The sequence below is a fragment of the Sminthopsis crassicaudata genome, chromosome 1 (genome assembly GCF_048593235.1).
Source record: "Sminthopsis crassicaudata isolate SCR6 chromosome 1, ASM4859323v1, whole genome shotgun sequence".
NCBI classification, from domain to species: Eukaryota; Metazoa; Chordata; class Mammalia; order Dasyuromorphia; family Dasyuridae; genus Sminthopsis; species Sminthopsis crassicaudata.
In genome coordinates this window covers 486,293,650-486,318,538 of record NC_133617.1, presented here as the reverse complement: position 1 = coordinate 486,318,538, position 24,889 = coordinate 486,293,650, and the positions used below count along the sequence as shown (strand labels likewise).

The window sequence follows — 24,889 nt, the reverse complement described above, 5'->3', positions numbered from 1 at the left end:
ACCCTTCAGTCTTTTTTGCTTCAAGAAAATGAGGCATTTTGTAATATGTTGAGCCATAACTATGGTGAAATAATAATAATAATAATAATAATAATAAATGAGCAAACTTTTCTTATATAGAAAATGTTAAGGAGTAAGATTTAATTTTCTTGAACCCCACTTCATTCTTTCAACAGCTTTTTTTTTTTCCCAATATCCCAATTACATTATGTAGGCCACATTTACTATTTCACTATTATTGTTACATAAACACAATAAGTTTTCTTCCTTATATATTATTTCCCACTGAGTCTTTGTGTCTCCAGTGCACTACTACATTATTTCTTGGTAAAAATGTCTGATATCCCATGGGTATGGATCATAGATAGAGGCAAGTTATTGAGAAGGAAGAAACTTCAAAGCAGCAAGCTAGCAGATGGTATTTATTCTCTCTTCCCTCCAAAAAAATGTTTCCTTCTATTATGGCCAGTAGACACTTTTTAAGTATATCCTGCTATCTGGTATGGCCCGAGTTCTTCTGACAACTTGCAGCATTTGGAATGTTAATTTTTGTTTATTGTTCCAGTTTACTCCTTATTCTTTCAGAAGTTCCAACTCCTATCTTACGTTCTCTTCAGAAAAAACATTCTCTATGATAAAAATACAGAACATATGCAAGCATATCTCTCTTTGGTTTCTCAGCATCCACAAGCCCTTGCTAATTATTAATAATGAGTATACTTTCCAACTTGCGTAATGCTATGAATTTTGCTGATTTGTAGTAATAATACTTTTTAATAATAACATTTCTATTGAGAAAACTTTTTAAGGTGTGCAAGTCAATAACTTGTTCCCTTTCCTCATTTGTGATATAATTTCCCTATCTTTTCCATTTTCCTTTACTTCTTCCTTGAAGTTGTCTGTGGTTTTCTTTTCATTCCTTATTCTCTGTTATTCTGAGCTCCTCCTCTCATTTTTCAACATTCTGACCATTTCTACCTTGATGTTCCATAAGCATTTCAAACTCACTCTATTTTCTTTTTCCCAGTGCCATAGTTATCTATATGATGATCTCAGGTCAACTGTGCTCACTCTTATAGCATACTGGGCCTAGAGCATATTTCCATTTCACCAAGATTAACCTTTGAAAAACAGATGGATTATGGTGATGTGTGATAGGCACAGTATTCATTTGTAGCCTTTTTGCTGCTTAAATCAGTTCATTTTGTATTTATTTTCATATGACTATTTACTTTCAGTTCCACATTTTAAAAATTTTTTCTTTTATAAATTTGATTAACTTCAACAAACATGATTATTTTCATATGCTGATAGGAAGGGACTTATACATGAAACAGCTAATCTATTGATTATAGCATTTTAAATTATGTATTAAATGTAATAGTTGTACAATATTATTATGTTTGTGACCCCTTTTGAATTTCTTTTTTCTGTATTTTAAAAATGTCCATCTTTCCTTCCATCCCTCCTTACAATGTATATGCATGTGTGTGCGTACACACACACACACACACACCCCTCTACCAAAAATAAGACCCTTCTTTTGTAACAAGTATAATCAAGGGGTTTCAAGGATTGATCACCAGACCTAGACTTGGGAAGACCTGAGTCCAAATCCAGTCTTAGTCACTTAACTAACTTTGTGATCCTGGTCAAATCATTTCACCCTATTTGCTTCAGTTTCCTCATCTATAAAATGAACTAGAGACTTTGCCAAGGAAATCACAAATGGGGTTATGAAGAATTGTACATGACTGAAAACAACTAAACAACAACAGTCAGGCAAAATGATTTTTTGCCTGAAAATGTACATCTCATTGTGTACATACAGAAACCTACTTTATCATCAGTCTTCCAGAGTCATGACTGGTCATTGTAATTCTACATTTGCTAAGTCTTCATGGCATGCAAGCTCTGAGTTGGGATGAGATGTAGATCAGACATAATTGCTGTCTCATGAAGCTTATAGTACATATATAGATAATTGTATAGTATTAGAAAGGCACAGAATAAAATGATGTGATATGAGATCTGGGCAGCAGTGAGAATCAGGGAATGCTTCATGGAGGAACTGGCATTTGGGAGCAAAATTCTTGGCTAAAGCACTTCATTTGGGGATAAAGTTCATTTCTTCGGGTATCTCTTAGGCTACAACACATCAGTTTACTTTTGGTCTTTAAAGTAATTCTCCTTTTAACACTTTTACAGCTCATAATAGGAGGCCTGGATAAAATAGACCTGAATGATTGGAAATCAAATACCCGTCTCAAGCACTGCATGGCAGATAGCAATATTGTAAAGTGGTTCTGGCAGGCAGTAGAGACTTTTGACGAAGAAAGAAGAGCCAGGTTGTTGCAGTTCGTGACTGGTTCAACACGAGTTCCTCTCCAAGGATTCAAGGCTTTGCAAGGTGACTGATGTGTGGGCTGGGGTCAGATGAGTCATTTATCAGTTCAGTCACTTTTTCTTAAGTCAGTGACATGAAGGGCTGGAATCTGTATTTTATGAACTATTTTTTTTCTACTTAATATATGTTTTGCTGTTAATAAATGGCTAATATTACTGTATGTACTAGACTGGTACCTACCGTCTAGTAAGTGCTTGGTATGTGCCAGGCACTCAGCTGTCAGATCATAATTGTGACCTCATAGAGGAATATTCCCATCAACTCAAGAAGTGAGACTATTCCTGGTGATAGAACTACAAAGTCATGTAGACTGTGAAAGTTTCATAGGTATAGTACATCCCTTGGTTTCCATATAGATTTCTATAACATTAGAGGTAGAAGGGACCTTAGAAATCATTTAGTCCAACATTTTTGCACAAGACAACAGAGATGTTAGGCCTCAGAGTTGTTTCACAGCAATGAGAACTTGTGTCTACTGATTCTTATTCTAGTGTTCTATTCATTATGCCATTTGGCACATGGTTATCCTGTTTTCAAAGATCTTGAGGGAGGAAGATTCTGCAGCTGTATTTTATAATCAAGTTGTTATTCAATAATTCATGGTGAGAGGGATCAAAATCATTTCTTAAAAAAAATCCTTTTTTACTGGCTTACTAGACTTGTTCTTTAAGTTTATATAAGCTTTAAGGTCAGTGATATATCTTTATATGCAATTGAGTTAATCAGAAAAGGTTTCAGAATTGTAAGAGACACTTTTGGAGTACATTTCCTTAATGCTTAAGGTAAGTAGAAATGTCATTAGTAGTAAGGCATATGAAAAGAGGGGAAATTAATGAATAAACTAGCATATAAATTGTACCTTTATCAGTAGTCATAACAACATGTAATTATTGATTTATTATTACCTACCTTCACACTAATGTACTACAGATCCTTATCTTAGGCAACTAGTAGATCCTTCTCAAAAAGCAAATCATTCATCTTAATCAAGCTCCAGCATTGATCTAGTAGTTAACTGTACTACAGCTTCTTTATAGAAAACTCCCAAATTTATATATTCCACCTTCATTTTTTCCTGATTCAATCCCGTATTTCCAGCTTCCTTGTAGACATCACTGCCTGAATATTCTATAAACATGTAATATAACCAAAATGGAATTTCCCCAAAAACTTTCCTGTTTTTTCTGTTGATGACATTATCATACTCCATCTCTGCTTTTAACCAGAGAATCGTCTTTGATCTTTCTGTCTTCCTTAATCCTCTTATCTAAATAGTCATGAGTATTGGATATACATGTACCAGCAGCCAGAGAAAGACAAAACCAGTTTCCTAAATGATATGTTTGCATATGATTGTAGCAAAGAAGACAGATTTAATCTCATTTATTTTGTGTATTCATCCTTTTTTCTTTAAAAAAAAAAAAAAAAAAGGAATTCTTTTCCATGATAACAGTTCTTTATGCCAACCTCACATACTAGCAGTCTAGGCCATGTTAAATCTACCAAAATTGATGGTAATGTTTATCAACTTGAGGAAGAATGTGTCAAGAAATCAAAACCACTTGATCCAAGTATAAAGTAATTCACTGGGGGGAGGGGGGGAGACTTGCTTCTTTGAACAAAGCCAGCACATGCAGAAATGAACAGGAAATTTTTTAGAGAACTGATTTTGGTAAGCTTTCAGTTCATCAGTGGCCTCCAGATGACCAACAAAATGGTCTCCCAGGGACACTTTGGAACACATGCTGACCAGAAGAGAAAGAGAAGAAATGTATAACAGTAATGTGTTAATGGCTTTTACCAGTGATGAGCAAAAATAATTATTTAGAAAGAAAACATAATGTTTAAATTGCCCCTATTGTCTACTTCTGCATGCTTTGAGAGCATTCCTGTACTTACAGTCCCATGTCTCCTGCTACTAAGTTCCACACGCCTCTGACATTTTGAGAAGAAACATCAAGGTGTAGGAATCAGGAGGTCTGAATTGTAGTCTCCCTAACTATATGACCTTGGGCAGGAGATTTACCCTCTCTGGGACTTAGATTTCTCCTATATTAAACAAAAGTGATGGACTAAATGATCAGTAAATTTCCTTCCATCCCTAAAATACATTAGTTTTATGTTTCAAAACCCATCCTTATAACAAGAGCTTTAATATTCCTGAAAAATCAGTGGAATTTGATCCATTCTGAATACAACAATCATAAAAGCTGGTGGAGAAGGGATGTAGTTGACTTCCCAACATGTTTTCTTGTCGTTTGAATTCTCAGTTTTATTTTTTTAAAAGGGAATGGGGAAAAATGAATTTTGAAGTTAATCATAACTTTGGTGTTCAATGAGATTTTATTCTGAGTACTTCAAGTTTCATTCTGAACTTTTGAATAGGTACTCAGTTGTCTCATCCCTTGTAGGATAATTTTCTAAAATTTCTATCCTTTGTGTTTGCTCCAAGTCTAAAGTGATCTGATAACCATATCATTTGTATAATATGTATAATCTTTATGTCACACTGTTTATTTTTGAAGGAACACACACATAGAGTTGGTTGTAGTGTTCCCTGGTCTTAGGACTCTTAAGGGTCTACGCCAGGGGTTCTCAAACTACAGCCTGCGGGCCAGATGTGGCCCGCTGAGGACACTTATGCGCCCGCCTGGTTATGGCAAATGGGCTGACAGGCGGAGACAGAGTGTGAGCTTTTGTTTTTACTATAGTCCGGCCCTCTCACAGTCTGAGGGACAGTGAACTGGCCCCCTATTTATAAAATTTGAGGACCACTGGTCTAGGCCTTTAATAGTCATGGGATTGAGAAATGTCATAAATTTGTCTCTAAAGTACATTAACTAGAATGTTGGTGTGTAAGGTTCTACAGGCGCTGCAGGACCCAGGCTATTTACCATCCACTTGATAGATGCAAATACAGACAACCTTCCTAAGGCCCACACCTGGTAAGAATAAAGATGTGCATGTGAGGAAAATAGATTTGTAGTCTTAAGTATGTCCTGAAAATTAGTAAGCATTCACTCTTAAAGAATAGTAGAGTGAAAATAACAATTCTTCTTTCTGTAATACTTGGTGTTTGTTTAGTGGCATGTCTCATCTTCATAGTCAATTATGTCTTCTTTGAAACTGGGAAATAACATGTTAAATGTTTATAAAAGAATTGGAGAGGACAACTAGATGGCATAGTGGAGCCCCGTAGTCAGGAAGACCTGAATTCATATATAATCTCAGACACTTAACACTTCTAGCTGTGTGACCCTGGGCAAATCACTTAAACCCAGTTGACTCAGCAAAAACAAAGAACCAAAAAAAGAATTGGAGGATAAGTCCAATAATGGCAGTGTGTCCACTGTACAAAGCTTTTTGAAAAATTAAGATTATTGGGGCAGCTAGGTGGTGTAGTGGATTGAGCACAAGCCCTGAAGTCAGGAAGACCTGAGTTTAAATCTGATCTCAGACACTTAACACTTGTAAGTGTTAAGTCACATCTAACTGTGTAACTCTGGGCAAATCCCAATTGTCTCAGCAAGAAAAAAAAAAAGAAAGAAAGAAAGAGAGCATCCCTGGTGCTCTCTGTTCCCAAAACTTTACCTACCATTTTGATAGGTTTTATTGATTTAACTATTCATAAACTTTGTTGGCATTGAGTTTCTGCAATGGGAATATTCTTTTTGCATTCAAAAATTAGATCATAGCAAAAACTTTGTTGAAAGGCTTTCATTTATAGGAGAGCAATTATCTTTTTTTTTTTTTTAAATAATAATAGTTTTTATTTACCAGATATATGCATGGGTAATTTTACAACATTGAAAATTGCCAAACCTTTTGTTCTAATTTTTCCCCTCCTTCCCCCCCCCCCCCTTCCCCAATGGCAGGTTGACCAATACATGTTAAATATGTTAAAGTATAAATTAAATACAATGATTCAGTTCATTACTAGAGAGCAATTATCTTTAACCAAAGTATAGATTGTTCACTTTGTTTTGCTGCCACTTACATTGAGCAAAATATTGTATTTTGATAATATGATTTTATTCAGGTTTTTTGGGGGGTTTTTTGGGTGAGGCAGTTGGGGTTAAGTGACCTGCCCAGGGTCACATAGCTAGAAAGTATTGTGTCTGAGGCCATATTTGAATCAGGTCCTCCTGACTCCAGGGCTGGTGCTCTAACCACTGAATCACCTAGCTGCCCCTATTATTCAGTTTTCAGTGAACTTTGTAAATTTACTTTTTGAAAAAACATATAGCTAGTTTTATTTAATATTTTACTGTTTAAAATAAAATGAGTTCCCGGACATCCAAAAATACCCTAGTTATAATTGGGATCCATTGTACCATTTATCTTATCTTTTTTCTTAATAGAAATTTATTGATATTTGTTGACCATTAAAAACTAAATAAAATAGCATGTATCATCTAGGTCACAATTTTCCATATCCTTGTAAGTCTTTTCTTTTGAAGTGAAAATGGGAAAGGTCCACATAGACCATCAAGTTGCTCATTTAATCTTCTCGAAGATTTGTGTTTTTTTTTCCTCCCTTCACACAAATTAATTTCTATTTTGACAGTAAATTTCTCTTCCTTTGTCTTTATGAACCCATTCCTAAGTTTCTGGAGGAGTGGAGTCATGTAGTCATGGAGTGATGTGGTAATGACATGTTTTGCCAATCAAACTGGAATAAGAACATGAACAGTGTCCTAAGTTTTTGTTGTTGCTATTGGGGTTTTTTTAAACAACTACTAAAGAAACACAAGGTTGAGAGGTTTGTCATAACAGTATAATTGATTATAGTTCAATTGTATTCCATTTTGAAGGCCTTGCATTTATTTATTTATTTATTGCTGTGTGCTAGCCAGAAAATTCTCACACTGGAAACAGTCTGATTTATTTTGAGAGTTGAAAAACACTCCTTGACTCCTTTCCCATCCTCATGGAGAAACGTAATTATAATTCCTTGTTTCACTCCCACACTTAGGTAGGCAGTGAGAGAAGGTCCTCTCTGTTCTTTTAACTATATCCTCAATACTTAATATCTTCATGTGCTAATCCAATATCCTTCTATTTGGTTGGCCTAGCTTTAATCGGATTGACATTCCACCTTATGAGTCATATGAGAAGCTTTATGAGAAGCTGCTGACGGCTGTGGAAGAGACATGTGGGTTTGCAGTGGAGTGAAGAGGAGACCAAAGGAAATGGATATGAGCTCATGGACCCGTGATGAAAAGCTTAGAAGCTTTCTGTGGGCCTCCTGCTAGGCTGGCTGAGGCATTGGAATACTAGACAGCCCTGAGGGAAAGGGTTGTCTTCCCTCCTTTTTTGGGGGGAGGGACTTTTGTCGGTGGCTCCTACCCATATTTTCCTCCTTTATTACAATACCTTCTCCCCCCTTCCATCACCCATCCAATAAAATACAGCCAAGTTCAACATTTGGCTTTGGTTACACAGGATATTCTGCTAGACATGTAACACATATTGTGATAGGGTCAGTGACCTATGGTCTTTTATAGGAGCATCAACCTACAGTTAGGTAATGGAGCTTGGTTTAACTGAGGACTTGCAGCTGGTAGACATAATCAGCTGTTCTGTCTCAAAGTCCCTTTGAGGTCCCCTTTGAGTTCAGTAGCTGCAGGATATCTTACCAGAGCTGAAATTCCAAATTGCACACCGTAGCAGGCCGTTATGAAAGGATAACCAATTAATTTCTAACAAAATAAACTGCATAGTATATGCATATTGAATGGCAGAAACATCTGAAACTCTGCCATAGCCAGAAGCTCTAGGTAAGAAGAGTGGTTCACCTTGGGAAGGACAAAGGATTCCAGGCAGCTTTTTCTGAAGGCTCAGGGGAGTTCCTTTGGGGGTACTTATTAAAACTTTTTGCACATGGGAACAATTTTTTTTCTTCTAAAGAGGGCCTTGTCCCTTCTGTCTGTCCAGTTTCAAATGTTTTTCCAGTAAAAACACCACCTAGTGGAGCCTGTATGAGGAACAGACCACGTATCCAACCTAACCAATCAATCCCCAATCTGTGATTTCCATGCCACCATTTTACCTGAAAGAGCAACCATTGTATGACTTGAAATTGTAACAGATTTTTTTTTTGAGGAAATTGCTAAAAGCTAAACTGTGGGACAAAGTTCTGTTCTTAAAAGTCATTGGCCTTTTGAAAGGCAGCTTGGAAGGGAGTGGGAAAAGGAGATAACCACAATGACTGTGTCAAATGTGATATAAAAATTATAGCAAAGATTCAAAGCTGTCATCAGTAGAGGGGAGGTGATTTCACAGTGCTATATCTGTCTGTTCCCCCAGTGTTTTAAGCTTATGTTAAAGGTTGATACTTGGTTCACTTGCCAAGATGACTTCCCAAAAAGAGGAGGAACAGTGCAAGTTCAGGCTGTAAGTCATTAGCAGTTTTTCCAATTTGCACAAAAGATCAAACAGTATTTTAACCAAAATGGCATGATTTCAGAAAGTTAAAAATTTCAGTTAAAAACAATAAATTTGACTATTTAGGGTATTTTTATTTTATTTTTGGCAAGTCCAGGGTAATTCATTAGCAAGACATTTAGCAGCTGTTCAGCATATGGATTAAAACTCTGTGATTCAAATGTAGCTCTAATATGAATTAAAAAACACCTTCTGGGATATTTTATTTTATTCTTTTTTTTCCATTTAAAAATAAAATGGCATTGATATTACCAATAGCTTTAAACTGCTATATAACAGTTAATAAACTGTGATAAGCAGTTACCTATTCTTCCAAATCCTGATATATTTTTTCTGTTGTCTTTCTCTTTGAGCATATTGTGAATTAATGTAGAGAATGGAAAGAACTCTGATATGAAAGCATACCTCCTTTTGCAAATTTAGTGTGCATAAATTGACAAGAATTTCTGCAGCAGGATTTGGATAGTTGCTCCCTTCTGACAGGTTCTAGGACTTTAGCGGCACTTTTGGACCATCAAGATTCTTCAGAATTAGAAAAGATACTGCTTCAAATTACTGTAATAAGAAAATTTGATAAAATATTCCAAATTTCTGGCCTTTGGAATTCTCTTAGGTTCTCGAATTTTAAAAATCTTGTTTTTTGGAATTGTAGTCTAGTTGGTCTTGGCTTTTGGTCCCATTAAGCATGACCTCTTCTGGTTGCCTCCTGGAAGTTCTGTCCAATAATCACATGAAAGTTTTTGTTATGATTCTCCTTTTTTGAGAATTGAAGATAAAAGATTTTGTCCAAGGGATTTGTGGCAACCACAAAAATTATATGATACATTTTCCATTATTTCCCAACCATTACCCAGAATCTGTATTAGTTTAGAAACTAAAGGCAGATGTTTTGAAAGGCTTTTAAACTTGTTTGATTTGACAGCCTTTAAAACTACCTCCTCTGTGTCAGCAACAATGAGGAGAGAGAACCACCCTATTAAAATTCTGTAACCAGTCTAATAACTTTTGAAGAATGTTCAGTAAGGCCTAAGTAGTCAGCATTGTACAAGGCAAATCATAAAGCTTCCAAAATATAGGTGGTTCTCTCTTTCTTTTGTTTCTGCATCAAGATATTGACTATAAGTCAGATTGGCCAGCCCCAGTCTTGGGAGACTTGTGTCCAAAGTTGTTGGAGTGTCATATTGCCTGAAATTAGCAGATTTTTTCAAAGCTCCAGTTGTCTCCTTCCAAACAGTCCGATCATCACAAATAACACTGCACTCTAAGAACCTTGAACATGGAACATGGGTCAGTCCTTGTGCTGAACCTTCCCAAAGAATAAAATGTGGCAAGTAAACTGTAAGCACTCCTTATGTCTTTCTCATGGATCCACTTAGAAGAGAGAGGGGCACTTGTGAAATCATCTTGAAGCATGATCTCATTCGCCTTTCCCCTCTATGATGCAGGACAAACTCCACCCACTCCCTCACCCGATGTCCTTTTACTCCAGGGGTACAACTTTCCAGGCTTGCCTTCACAAACTGTCATCAGCCTACACTATACACTCAGGGATGTAGGAAAACCACCATTCTGCTTCTGTTTAAAATAGGGAAGAGTAAAGGGGGCTGACTCTTCATGTTTGGGTTAAAAGGGAACCAATACCCATTGATTTCTGAAAAGCAGAAATTATCAGTTCTGATGGTGAAAGTGTAAGCTTGCTTATTTAGCAGTATGGTCTGAATTCAGGTTGAGGTGGTCATGAAATCCATGAGATTTCAAGTAAAGTCCTTTGTGTAGAGAAACTACCATTACCCTCACCTTTTGGAGCCAGTGCCCAAGTCCCTACTGCTCCACACAGCCTCCCAGAGACACAGTATACATTTTTAAAATTTGTTTATTTTTGTTCCTCAACCACTTTATAATGTATTTTTAATTTATTTTGTAATGTCTTGTTTTTAAGTATTGCTGCTATCCTTGTTATTCTTCCCACTGTTTTTATTGCTGATTTATTTTGTGAAAGTTGTACACTAATGTTTCATTTTATGTCTAAATCAAAAGTATTTAAAGAAATACTAGTTCTATTTAATGTGGTTATGGAACCAGCTGGAAAATAAACAGTGATTGTATAGTAGGCTGGACCCAGGAGGTCATGTTCATTTTTGTTACATATGCAATAAACTCACAACTTTACATTTTTTTGGCATCTGTTGTTTTTGGCGTGTAAATTAAAAATCTGTTTCTTTAAACACTAGCAGGGAAGGAAGCCAGTCAGTATCAAAGAGGGAATAATGTGGTACAATAGAAGATAGATCACTGGACTGTGATAAAAGAGCATTCTGGGCTCAGCTCTGTCACTAACTTATGCAACTTTGGATAAGTCACTTAATTTAACTGGCTCTCAGTTTCCTATCAATAAAAGGAGTGGCATCTGGCAGCTTAGCAGATAGAGCATTGGGCCTGGAGTCTCGAAGATCTGAGTTTAAATCCAGCCTCAGACATCTTAGCTGTGTGATTTTCAGCAGGTCATTTAACTTCTGTTCACCTCAGTTCCCTCAACTATGACATAATGCCTCTTGGGATCATTGTAACGGTGCACAGCATGGCGCCTAGCATTGCGGGTCCTATATAAATAAGCCTTTATTCCCTTCAGTCCCTTCTAAAGTTTTTTCCCTAACTAAGAAAGTATTTGATTCTGTGAAAATTGTCACAGTCTAAGAAAAGCAGACATAAATCTGAAGGTGGAGTAAAAGATGGCACTGAAAGAAACATGGTAATCTACTAAAACGATCCTCTCAGTTAACATTGACATTTAAGTGCTTTCCTCCCCTTCAATCTCCTGTGAATAAAGGGACTTTGAAACTTAAGTATACATATATCCTGTAAGATGTATTATTTTGTATGCAGACTTAACTGTGATATATAAGAATATAGTACTAGTAGAACTAAGCTTTGAGTAGGGAATCTATTGAAATCATCACTACCCTCAAATCAAAAGACAGGCATTAGTCTAGAATCTCTTACTAACTAGTTGTGAAACTCCTCCATCTATTTTCTTATTTGTAAAATGAGGAATATACCTACTATGCCTACTTCAAGGGCTGAGGTGATAGTCATATAAAGAGTTTGGAGGGAAAAAGCATGACCCCCTCTTTTACTTTGAGCTGCCTACATTCCCTTACTTGGTTCCTCTTTGTGCTAACCACTGAATCCTGTCCCCAGTCAAGTTGTGTGTGACATGGAGTTTAACAGTGGTACATAGTATAGTTCCCTGGGACCAATGAAACCTTTTTCTTTTCTTCTTGTATCTTAATCACCATTGGGCCACTAAACAAGTAATGACCACTATGCAGATGATATTCCCCCAACCTTTTTTTAGAGAACTAATCAGCTGTAGTTGATTCAGTTCCTCAATCACTTTTCTGGAAGCTTTGCTATTTTTTACTTTTTTTTTTTTTTTTTTTTTTAATTTTTATTTTTAAAAAAGAATTTTTGCTTTGCTGTCATAGTTATGGGAATTCACCAAACACGTAAGTGCTCACTTTGTTCATGGCCCTTTGCTAGATCCTGGGAATATAAAATTAATAACTACAAATTCTTGCCCTTGTGAAGGTTCCATTGTAGTAGGAAGATTGAGACAAAACAAATGAGTAAGTGCGTAGAAGTCAAAATATGAGAGATTCTGGGAGGGGAGAAATTGCACCTGGAGGGAGGTTCCTTTTTTTTTTTTTTTTTTTTTTTAATTTTGATTGTATATATTTTAAAAACATTCTAAAATACATAGGCTTCACAGACTGCTAAATGGGACAATGACACAAAAGAGGTTTAGAGCTTTTCTTGTGTTAAAATCAGGTAGGCCTTGACGAACAAGGATTTTGGAGACCAAGGATAAATCTATTACAGGATTGGGGAAAGGCATCCAAATGCATAGAGAGCAGATAAGGAGGCAGCAAATGTTCAGTTTCCAAGAGCTGTAAAGTGAGGCTTTCTAGCACCTCAATTTTAACTCGAGAGGACCATTTTAGTAGGTTACCATGTTTCTTTCAGTGTCATCCTTTATTCTAGTACTTCCTTTCTAGGAAGGTTGGAGTGGTGAAAGGTCTAGAATGTCAGGTTAAGGGTAGTATTTTATTTGAAAAACAAGGAAATCTTAAGATCTTAAACCATAATCAGACTTCAGTATTAGGAAGATAAATCTGTCAAGTATGCAGGTGTATGAAAGATGAATTAGAGAAAAATCTTGTAGCAAGGAACACAATAGGGCAACTGTTAAAAGTATTCAGCTTCCTCTAAAACCATTTAAAGAAAGGTAAATTACAAGTAGGAAACAGAAGATGGACAAAAAAGAGATGAAAGAAAATCCACTATAAGGAATTCCTCATAAGAAAAACCACATACATCTTCAACATAGAGAAGAGCTAATCAAATTCCAGTTGATCAATGATGCACAGAATCAGCTACATCCAGAAAAGGAGCACTGGGAAATGAGTGTAAACTGTGAGCATTGTTTTTTTTGTTTTGTTTTGTTTTGTTTTGTTTTGTTTTGTTTCTCTTCCCAGATTATTTTTACCTTGTGAATACAATCCTTCCTTTGCAACAATAGCAACAACAAAATTCTGTTCTGCACAAATATATTGTACTTAAGATATACTATAAGATATTTAATATGTATGGGAATGCCCGCCATCCAGGGGAGGGGGTGGAAGGAAGGAGGGGAAAAACTTGGAACAGAAGGGAGTACAAGGGATAATGTTGTAAAAAAAAAAAAAAAAAATTTACCTATGCATATGTACTGCCAAAGAAAATGTTATAATTATAAAAATTAATTTAAAAAAAGATTAAAAAAAAAAACAACACATACACATGAGATCCCTCCCTGCACAAGTGCCAAGGAGAAGAGACAGTAGTTAGAATCCGCAACTAAGTATATGATCTTAAGACATAATTGAAATGAATAAAAGGGAAGAAGAGGAAGCTTATGTCAAATGGCCTCAATCCTTGTTAAAGAGATGTCTTCAGCTGAAAAAAGAAAAGCAAGAGGTGTGAGTAGAGAATGCAAGTTAGGAAAAACTTGAGCAGGGAATGAGATTGGCTGGAAAACAGACATAAAAGGATTGCCTTGCTGCAGTGAATGTCCAGTATATGAGTAGGAAAACAAGCAACGGACAAATGATGGCTGGGGCTTGGCAAGAGATAAAAGGCAATAAATCTACCAAGGTGAGTGACTCAAAAGGAGATGGCAGCATCAAGTTTAATTGGTTAACTATAGGGAAGGGAACAAAGTTAGGTACAGCGGAGGTACAGACATTATGATAAAGTCAAAAACTTTTTTAGGAGATGAGACAGAAAAATGATAGGTCAGGGTCAGAAAGAGTTGATATTGTTCAGGGGTGTTCTGGATTTTGTCTTTTAAGGACAGGAACACGTGATTGATATATGATGTGCTCATCTTCTGTGTGGCCAAAATGGAATGAAAAAGTAAGTGGTGAGATTTGGGAATGGTTAAGAATTGGGAGGTTTAGGAGTTTGAGGAAATTATTAACAAGGATCTGGAAGAGTCCTAATGTAAGGACAAGAAGTTTGGGAGGAGATAAAGATGATAGATACTGAACACCTTGAGAAAAGGAAGAACAGAACAAGTATTTAATGTCTACTAAATGCCAGGCTCTGTACTAAGCACTTGACAAATATCTCATTTGATAATTGTAAGAGAATGACCTGGGGATCAATATCCAGTTGCTACCTTTATTTCTATAGGTTGGAATATTTTACAAGAAAATTCAAAGGAGGGTAGATTGTTGAGGGATGGTGGCAAAGGGAAGGGGTACTGTTGAGCAGAGAGTTTTCCAATTCTCCCTACAAGACCCACTACAAGACCCAAACTATATATGGGAAGGGTTTATGGATAAAATTATAGCCAATGCTAGAGAGATTGGCTAGGTTTACAGTATCATAGAACGTAATGAAAACAAATAAAATGGAAGGATTGTGGGATAAAGAGATCCAGAAAAAAAAAAAGTTGCTGAGCAGGAATTCCAGACAATACAATAGGAAAGTGAGAAGGACATGAGTGTGGGGTAAGGTGGATCAGGATGTTTGAGTAACACACAAGAGCAAAGTATTCTGGTGTTTGAGTAATACAGGGAAAGGGAAAGAAAGTTGTAGTCTTAAAGAGATGTTGTTACCAGATGAGAACCAATGTCATACTTCTTTCATTCTCACCTGTTCTCTCTAGGTGAAGGAATAGTGCCTGCTCCTCCAACTGCAGAAGGCCATGGGCATAGACTGGCCAATAAAGAGAATGAAGGGAAAATGGGGAAGGGGGGAAAAGGTAGAAATGAAGAGTTCCCAGCACTGTAAGATCTGAGACTAAATTTTAAGTAGTAGTCATCAAATCTTTGGCTGGTTAAAAAACCAAAAGGTTAATTCATGAAATAAATTAAGTGACCAAGATCCATAAGCAAACACAATATCTTAGTATTCAGCAAATCCAAGAATATAAACCACTAGATTAAAGAATAAATTTCCTATTGAACAGAAATTTATAACGAAACTGACAAACATTTAGGCAAAATCAACTTTAGACTAACAACTTGTAACATGTCACAAGAAGTTTGGAATGGATTTAAAAACCTAAATATAAAATGTCATATATTTTATAAGAAGTAGAAGAAAATGAAAGGATGCTAGGGTGAAATTATTAACCCAAAAATGGGCAGGGGCTAAAAAAGTTGATCACAGAAGATAAAGATGTTGGTTACATAAAATTAAAAAGGTTTTGCACAAACAAAATTATTGTAGTTAGAATAAGATAAATATGATAAATGGGGGTCGGGAATATTGCCAGCAAATATCACCAATAAAGCTCCAGTTGATAACCAAGTTATAGGAAAGTCAGCATGGCAAAGATATTATAAAAAGCTGGCCTCAGAGTCAAGAAAACTTATAATCCAGAACCATTGTCTGATAGTCTTACTAGCTAGATGATAAATTGTCACTTAATTTTTAAATGTTCCCAAGCAATCCTTTCAAACTGTAAATTGCAAAATAGTTGCTGGTCTTCATTGACAGAGAGAATTCCTTTCCCCAGAATCCACTATGCTGATGAAATCACAGGTCCAGTCCAATATCCTAAATACAAATACACTATAAAGAAATAGTCCAAAGATATAAAAGATTGCTTTAAAAGAAGAAATACTAATCATCAATAATCACATGAAAGAATGATCCTAATAAGAGAAACAACTTTAAACAACCCCAAGGTTTGTTTTTTTTAAATGTCTACCTAGAAATATTTATTTATTTATTTATTTATTTTTAATTTATTAATTTTATAATTATAAATTTTTTGACAGTACACATGCATGGGTAATTTTTTTTTAACAACATTATCCCTTATATTCACTTTTCCAAATTTTCCCCTCCCTCCCCTAGATTACAGGCAATCCCATACATGTTACATGTGTTACAGTATAACCTAGATACAATATATATGTGTAAAACCAAATTTGTTGCACAGTAAGAATTGGATTCCGAAGGTAAAAGTAACCTGGGTAGAAAGACAATAGTACAAATAGTTTACACTCCTTTCCCAGTGTTCCTTCTCTGGGTGTAGTTGTTTCTGTCCATCATTGATCAGCTGGAAGTGAGTTGGATCTTCTTTATGTTGAAGATATCCACTTCCATCAGAATACATCCTCATACAGTATTGTTGTTGAAGTGTACAGAGATCTTCTGGTTCTGCTCATTTCACTCAGCATCAGTTCACATAAGTCTCTCCAAGCCTCTCTGTATTCCTCCTGCTGGTCATTTCTTACAGAACAATAATATTCCATAACCTTCATATACCATAATTTACCCAACCATTTTCCAATTGATGGACATCCATTCATTCATTTTCCGGTTTCTAGCCACTACAAAAAAGCTGCTACAAACATTTTGGCACATACAGGTCCCTTTCCCTTCTTTAGTATTTCTTTGGGATATAAGCCCAGTAGTAGCACTGCTGGATCAAAGGGCATGCACAGTTTGTTAACTTTTTGGGCATAATTCCAGATTGCTCTCCAGAATGGCTGGATTCTTTCACAACTCCACCAACAATGCATCAGTGTCCCAGTTTTCCCACATCCCCTCCAACGTTCATCATTATCTTTTCCTGTCATCTTAGCCAATCTGACAGGTATGTAGTGGTATCTCAGAGTTGCCTTAATTTGCATTTCTCTGATCAGTAGTGATTTGGAACACTTTCATATGAGTGGAAATAGTTTCAATTTCATCATCTGAAAATTATATCCTTTGACCATTTATCAATTGGAGAATGGTTTGATTTCTTATAAATTAGAGTCAGTTCTCTATATATTTTGGAAATGAGGCCTTTATCAGAACCTTTAACTGTAAAAATATTTTCCCAATTTGTTACTTCCCTTCTAATCTTGTTTGCATTAGTTTTGTTTGTACAAAAGCTTTTTAATTTGATGTAATCAGAATCTTCTATTTTGTGATCAATAATGATCTCTAGTTCTCCTCTGGTCATAAATTCCTTCCTCCTCCACAGGTCTGAGAGGTAGATTATCCTCTGTTCCTCTAATCTATTTATGATCTCATTCTTTATGCCTAAATCGTGGACCCATTTTGATCTTATCTTCAACCCCAAGGATATACTTCACATCCTTCTGATTTACAAGATAATGAAAAACAAAAATTGTAATTTGTGAATGTTAGCATTTTGGCATAGTGGGTGGGAATGAGGAGATAGGAACACTAATGTATTATTTGTGGAACTGGGAATCATTCTGAAGCACTTGGATTTAAAGCATAAGAGTCCCTACACTATTGGGACTCTTTGATTTCATGATAATCAGTACTAAATATCTAACCATAAAAATATATTTGTCACCATTTTTTGTTGTAGCAAAGCATCAGAAAGTAAGTGGGTACCCTTTACTGAGGAACTGGCTGAACATATTCTGACAACTGAATGTAATAGAATGTTATTGGTCCATAAGAAACTATGAATATATAGGAATTCATAGAAACTTTAGACTAAATATATGATTGTGATTACTACAATGCAATAAGAAATAATTAACTTGATAATGTTCGAAAAACTTGTATAGACTTGCATATAAAAATAGAGTGAAATGAACAGAATCAAGGGAATGTTTATCCAATAACAATGCAAATAAGCCATTCTGACTTATAAATGCCCAAATTACCTACAAAGGACATGTGAAGGAAGATACTATCTGTCAGCATCCAGAGAAAGAACTGATAAATAGACGTATGTATAGAACGATTCTACATATGTACATATTTGTGTCTCATGCTACCCCCCCTCAATGGCAGGGGGAGGACGAGATGACAAGAAAAAAAAATGTACATGTTAAGTTTATTATAGATTTTAAAAGAATAGCAAATAATACATAATATATTTGTAGTTTTATGTACAATTATCTCTTAAACTATACTATGTTATGGAAATGCTTGTTTTATTTCATAAATTAAAAAATTCAAAAAAATAAACTTGAGGCAGTCTGTGTCATAGAAATTGAACTGAAGCATAGCAAAGAGATCAAGATACACACTAATTTTTGAAAACAGCAACGCTGAAAGACTAATCATGACTTCAGTGGGATACCTTTAAGTATCCTGTGTAGGTGCAGAAAAAGGCATGGCTAGTGTCTTATCAAGGCTTCTGTATTGAGGGGAAGAATTAATAAAGACATCATGTCAGCATAAAAGAAAGGAAGTAGACATTTTTTAAGCATCTAGCAGCACCAGAGGGTGTGTGGGGTGTTCAGCGAAGTACCTCTGATGTGGGCTGCTGAGCCCTTTTTGGGGCTGCTTGCCTACCTTTGGTATTCACCTGTCGCCCAAACCTCACCTATCACTCCAAGAAGTTGTAGCATGCACAGTGGGCACCCCCCCAGTAAAGTCCAAAAGGATTAGGGTGAAAGATCACCAACAGGACTCAAACCCACTGGTGAGTTAAGGGGATCTCTCTCCTAATCATGTGAAGACTTTCCTCAACAGAAGGGGCAGATGAGAACAATTTGTCCCACTGCCATGGAGGAGCAGTGCTGTGGAGGGCTCAAGGCTTGGCCAGACATGAAGGCCATGTCGTTCAGTGTATCCTGGGTCATCACCAAACATTTTGACTTTTATCTTCCCGCTGAATGAACTTCACTGACCCTGGAAGAGAGAGACAGTCAGGCTGACCCTGGGCACCTCTGCATTATTTAAATCCAATTCCAATTCATATACGAGTCAGGACATCAATGGTCCTCTTCAAAACAAAGAAGGAGCATCTAGGTGGCATAGTGGATAGAGCACGTGACATTAGCTGTGTGTGACCCTGGGAAAGTCACTTACCCCTAATTATCTCACCCAGGAAAATAAGGGAAGACCAACAACTATGCCCTAAGTCCTGTGCTATGCTTACTAGCTCTGTGACCCTGAGCAAACCACTTAATCCTATTTTCCTCAGTTTCTTTATCTGTAAAACAAGCTGGAGAAGAAAATGGCAAACCATTCCTGTATCTTTGTCAAGAAAACCCCCAAAACACTCATGCATTGTTGGTGGAGTTGTGAAAGAATCCAACCATTCTGGAGAGCAATCTGGAATTATGCCCAAAAAGTTATCAAACTGTGCATACCCTTTGATCTAGCATTGCTACTATTGGTAGCAATACACTTCAACAATAATACTATATGAGGATGTATTTTGATGGAAGTGGATATCTTCTACATAGAGAAGATTTAACTCAGATCCAATTGATCAAATAGAATCAGCTACATCCACAGAAGGAACACTGGGAAATGAGTGTGAACTGTTTGCATTTTTGTTTTTCTTCCCAGATTATTTTTACCTTCTGAATCCAATTCTTCCTTTGCAACAACAACAAAATTCGATTCTGCACATATATATTGTACCTAGGATATACTATAAGATATTTAATATGTATGGGAATGCCTGCCATCTAGGTGAGGGGGTGGAGGGAAGGAGGGGAAAATTCGGAACAGAAGGGAGTACAAGGGATAAGGTTGTAAAAAAAAATTACCTATGCATATGTACTGTCAAAGAAAATGTTATAATTATAAAATTAATAAAATAAATAAATCTTTTTGATATCAATTTAAAATAAATATCTCATTTTGATCTCTGGGGAAAAAAAGAAAAAAAAGAAAACCCCAAAAGAAGTTATGAGTAATTGGCCCAGACTAAGAATGACTAAATAACAGTGATGAAAAATGGCTGCAGGTGCAAAATAAAGCATATGCTGTTAGATACAATCAATGTGTCAGATTTTTTATTGTTTTTTGCTCTTGCCTAAATATAATTTGTTTGATAATATATATGGAACCTATATCAAACTGCTTTCTGTCTAGGGGAGGGAGAAAAAAAGGAAGGGGAAAAAATTGGAGCTCAAAATCTTACAAAAATGAATGTTGAAAATCATCCATGTAATTAGAAAAATAAAATGCTATTAAAACGGGAGAAGAAGAAAGTAAGTAATGGAGAAAACTTTTTTAAAATGTACTTTTACAGGAGAAGATTCTAATTGGGAAACTATTCTTGGGAAATGAAAATGTATATGTACTTTTTTTTTTTTAAAGCATCAGCCCTCTCTTACTTAAATCCAATTCACTTGCATATCATGGCATCACCTCCCTGATGCCATGGTCTTCTTTGAGAATGAAGGACAAACAACTCTTTCTCCGATATATTGCAGGCCTCTAGACCTTAGAAACATAGGATCATACATATATTTAGAGCTGAAGGAAACCTAGAAAATCATCTTACCTAGAGTCACACAAATAATAAGTGACAAGGCCAGAATTGAAACATAGGTCTTCTGACGCTAAGTCCATCACTTTCCATTGTTATCATAGGTACTAAACTACTGCACAGCAAAGGAAATTAAATTATCTTCCAAGTCAATATTTATTTTCCTGAATGGCACACCTGGAACAATTTTATGATATGCTAATTCCCCTCAAGAGGTTGCTAACACTAGACCTGGAGTCAGAAAAACCTGAGCTCAAATCCAGTCTCAGACACATAGCTTTGTTACCCTAGGCAAATTACTTTACCTCTGTTTGCCTTAATCCATTGGAGAAAGAAAGGACAAATCACTCCAATAACTTTCCTTAAAAAAAAAGCCCAAGTATGGTTCACAGAGTCATAAAGAAACTGAACAACAACAATGCCCTCGCAATTGTCATGGGTAAACATTAATTTGGCAAGTCAAAAGTTGGGTTTTTATTAGTTGACTATCACATTTGCAGTCTGGAAGGAAAGTGAAACATCAAGTTTTTCTTGTGGGCTAGTAACTTATGGTACTTATCTGCAAGGCTAAATTAATGCTTTGCCAGATGTCCTTATGAAGGTGGCTTGTGCTTTAATTGCCTCTGGGGAATAGTGGTAATGCTTACCTGCACCAACCCCAGAAGACAGGATGTTTGTCAATATTACTGCAATTCTACATGGCCTGTTAGGAACAGGAAAAAACTATACATGGGAACTATATTCAGGAGCTTTTCAAAAGAACTTGATATTTCTAGTTTTCACGTAGGAACACAGATGCAGGCAGTAATAATTAAAATGAACACAGTAACTAATTACTATAATGATGAAAATCACTAACCATATGCTGTTTGCACTGTGATTGTACTTCCAAATTAACCACTCGAAAAATAGAATATCTTAGTAATGGGGACTGAACACGGGGCTTATGATGATTAAAAGTGAGAAAAATAAAGGACTAGAACTGTCCTTGAGCATTTTGAGTGTCCAAAAGAAGAGAATTGATTAAACTTAATCATTAGCCCAATAGTAACTCTAATTCCAAGAGGATCAGAGTTTGTATTTTTATTACTATAGTTTTGAAGATAAATTACATTTTATAAAGCATTTCAAGATTTATAAAGTGATTTTCTCACAATCCAATGTGTCCATTTCTCATTCCTACCTCCTACAAATTTCTCTCCCACTCCAGTACTTATTTCTATAGGGGCAACACCATCTTTCTGGTCCCTCAAACTCACAACCTAGGAGTCATCCTTGACTTCTTACTATATCTTGTCCCCATATCTAATATGTTGACAAAGGCCTCTCTCAAATACACCCCCTTTTCACTTCTGACATTATCATCAATCTAGTGTAGACCCTCCTCACCTCATCTTTCCCCATTCCAATCCATTTTCAATTCACTCACTAAAGTGATTTTCCTAAAACACAGGTTTGATCACGTCACACCCCCCCAGTTAGTAAATTCCAGTAGCTTTTTATTGTCTCCAGGATCAATTCCTGACTTTTCTAAGAACAAGATACTCCATCTTTTGGTTCTGGGCTTTCTTTCTGTTTCCTAAACCTGAAATGCCTCTCAGCTCCATAGTTTCCTTTAAATCCCAACTAAAATTTCATCTTTTAATGGAAGCCTTCTCCTAGTGCCTTCACTCTGTTAATCATTTCCTATTTATCCTGTATATAGCTTACTTTGTATATATTTGTGGTCATCTACTTTCCCCCATGAGATTATAAATTCCTTGAGAGATGGGATTGTCTTTTGCCTTTTTTTTTTTTGTATCCTTAGCACTGAACAGTGCCTGGAACATAGTAGGGACTTACTTGCTTTTGACCCAGTCACTTCAAATCTTTGAACCTCTGTTTCCCTAATATGTAAAATGATAATATTTGGAGTACTTCCCTTCCAGGGTTTTGAGATTATGTATGTAAAGCAGTTATCAGACTTTAAAGCATTATATAAGTTGTTATACCAGCCTCTGCATTTGAGACTTTTGGGAGACCACATATAAAATCATCACCCTCGTTATTATCATTAAATCTTAATGAGATGATTCAAACCAATTCCAGTAGACTTGTGATGTGTCATCTGCATCCAGAGAGAGGACTATGAGATTGAGTGTAGATCACAACATAGTATTTTCACTTTTTTGTTATTTGCTTGCTTTTTTTTTAATTCTCATTTTTTTCCTTTTTGATTGGATTTTTCTTATGTAGCAAGATAAATGTGGAAATATGTTCAGAAGAATTGCACATGTTTATCTTATATGGGATTAGTTGCTGCCTAGGAGAGGGGAGGAAGTAGGAATGGAGGAAGAAAAATTTGGAACACAAAATTTGTAAGGGTAAATTGAAAAATATCTACACATATTTTTAAAAATAAAAAGGTATGTAAAACACACACACAGAGTCTTAATTATGTACCTGCACTCCAGGTAGCCTATACTTTAGTTGGGGAGGCAAGATGTGTGTGTGTGTGTGTGTGCGTGTGTGGATGTGTGTGCGTGTGTGGATGTGTGTGCGTGTGTGTATGACACACAAAGACTGTTCCAAGCACCCAAGTGATTTTCAGTTCTAAGTTTCTAAATTCTAAAGAAATTCAGAGGAATGAAAGCCCAGTTGAAGGTGACTTCATGAAAGAAATAAAATTGAACAAAGAAGAGGGAGAAGATGCCACAAATAGAGAAAATACAATTAAAGGAGCTCAAAAGGTAGAAATTCATGATGGGACATATTGTGAAAGCTGTATAAATGCCATGCTAAAAAGAATGGCTTTTTCATGGAAGTAATTGGAAGCCACTGAACCTTCTGAGCAGGAAGATGACATTGGAAAAGTATGAATCCTAATAGAAGTTTATAGAATAAATTGGAGGGAGAAGGGAGTGGAAGTGCAATAATCAGTCAAGGAGATTCTTACATTATGGACATAAGGTATTAAGGGTCTAGATTTAAAATGGTGACAATGGGAATGGAAGGTGTGCAAAAGACATTGAAAAGGAAGAATCAGTAGTAATTTGTTACTGACTGTATACACATGGAGAGAGGATCAAAGATGCTTATTATTGAGATAAACAGTTTTAGATGTTTTTCATATTTTTGTTTTGATTGTTACACTAACATTGAATCATTCTTGCCTCCCTGGCATAAATTAAACTTGTTCAAAACAAGTGATTTCTTAGATGACTTGCTTATTTGATAGATCTTCATTTAAAATTTATAATTGACATTAATAATATTGATCTATAGTCCTCTTTTTTATGTCCTCCCTTCCCTAATTTAAGTATTAGAGATATATTTATCACATAATAGAAATTTTGTAGTGTTTTCTCTCTTTTTTGAGAATAATATGAGTAGTTTAGTACTAATTCTTTTAAAAAGTTTGACAGAACCTCTACACATCTCTCAGATTAGCTAAAATGATAGAAAAAGATAATGATAAATGTTGGAGGAGATGTGGGAACACAGGGACACTAATATATTTTTGTGGACTGGTGAAATAATCCAACCATTCCAGAGAGTAATTTGGAATTATGCCCAAAGAGTTGTTAAAAATGTGAGTATCCTTTTATCCAACAGTGTCTCTACTCTGTATGCCAAAAAGATTATAAAAGAGGGAAAAAGACTCATATGTATAAATATATTTGTAGCATTCCCTTTTGTAGAAAGTAAGATATTGTAAATGGAGTGGATGCCCATCAGTTGGGGAATGGCTATTCAGCTTATTCAAGTTATGGTAAAAGAATGTTATAGAATATTATTGTTCTATAAGAAACGACCAACAGACTGATTTCAAAAGACTTATATGAATTGATACTAAGTGAAGTGACCAGAACTAAGAGAACATTGTACACAGTAACAAGATTATGTGATGATCAACTGTGATGGATTTGACTCTTTTCAACAATGAGATGATTCCAGGCAGTACCAAGAGACTTGTGATGAATAGAGCCATCCACATCCAGAGAGAGAACTATGGAGACTGAATGGGGATCAAAGAACATTATTTTCACCTTTATTGTTGTTGTTGGTTTGCTTGAATTTTTTTTTTCTTTCTCACATTTTTCCCCTTTTGATCTGATTTTTTTTGAACAGCATGGAATATGTATTTCCAATATGAAAATGTATTTAGAAGAATTGCATATGTTTAACCTATATCAGATTGATTGGGTAGGGGGAGGTGGGGAAAGAGGGATAAAAATTTGGAACACAAGGTTTTGCAAAAATGAATGTTGAAAACTTTTCTTTGCATATAT

At 35.8% G+C, this 24,889-nt stretch overlaps 1 protein-coding gene across 4 annotated transcripts in view; it reads left to right on the top strand.

Moving 5' to 3' along the window:
- SMURF1 (SMAD specific E3 ubiquitin protein ligase 1) overlaps positions 1-11,023 on the top strand; it is a 113,556-nt gene extending 102,533 nt beyond the window's left edge. For 3 of the 4 annotated variants that reach the window (XM_074281243.1, XM_074281244.1, XM_074281246.1), the window contains 3 exons: positions 2,209-2,410; positions 5,268-5,352; positions 7,483-11,023. In XM_074281243.1, the coding sequence (XP_074137344.1) occupies positions 2,209-2,410; positions 5,268-5,352; positions 7,483-7,582 (387 nt within the window). In that variant the 3' untranslated portion in view covers positions 7,583-11,023. The remainder of the gene's footprint in view (positions 1-2,208; positions 2,411-5,267; positions 5,353-7,482) is intronic. The other variant, XM_074281245.1, reaches the window with a different exon arrangement.
- The last annotated feature ends 13,866 nt before the right edge of the window (positions 11,024-24,889 follow it).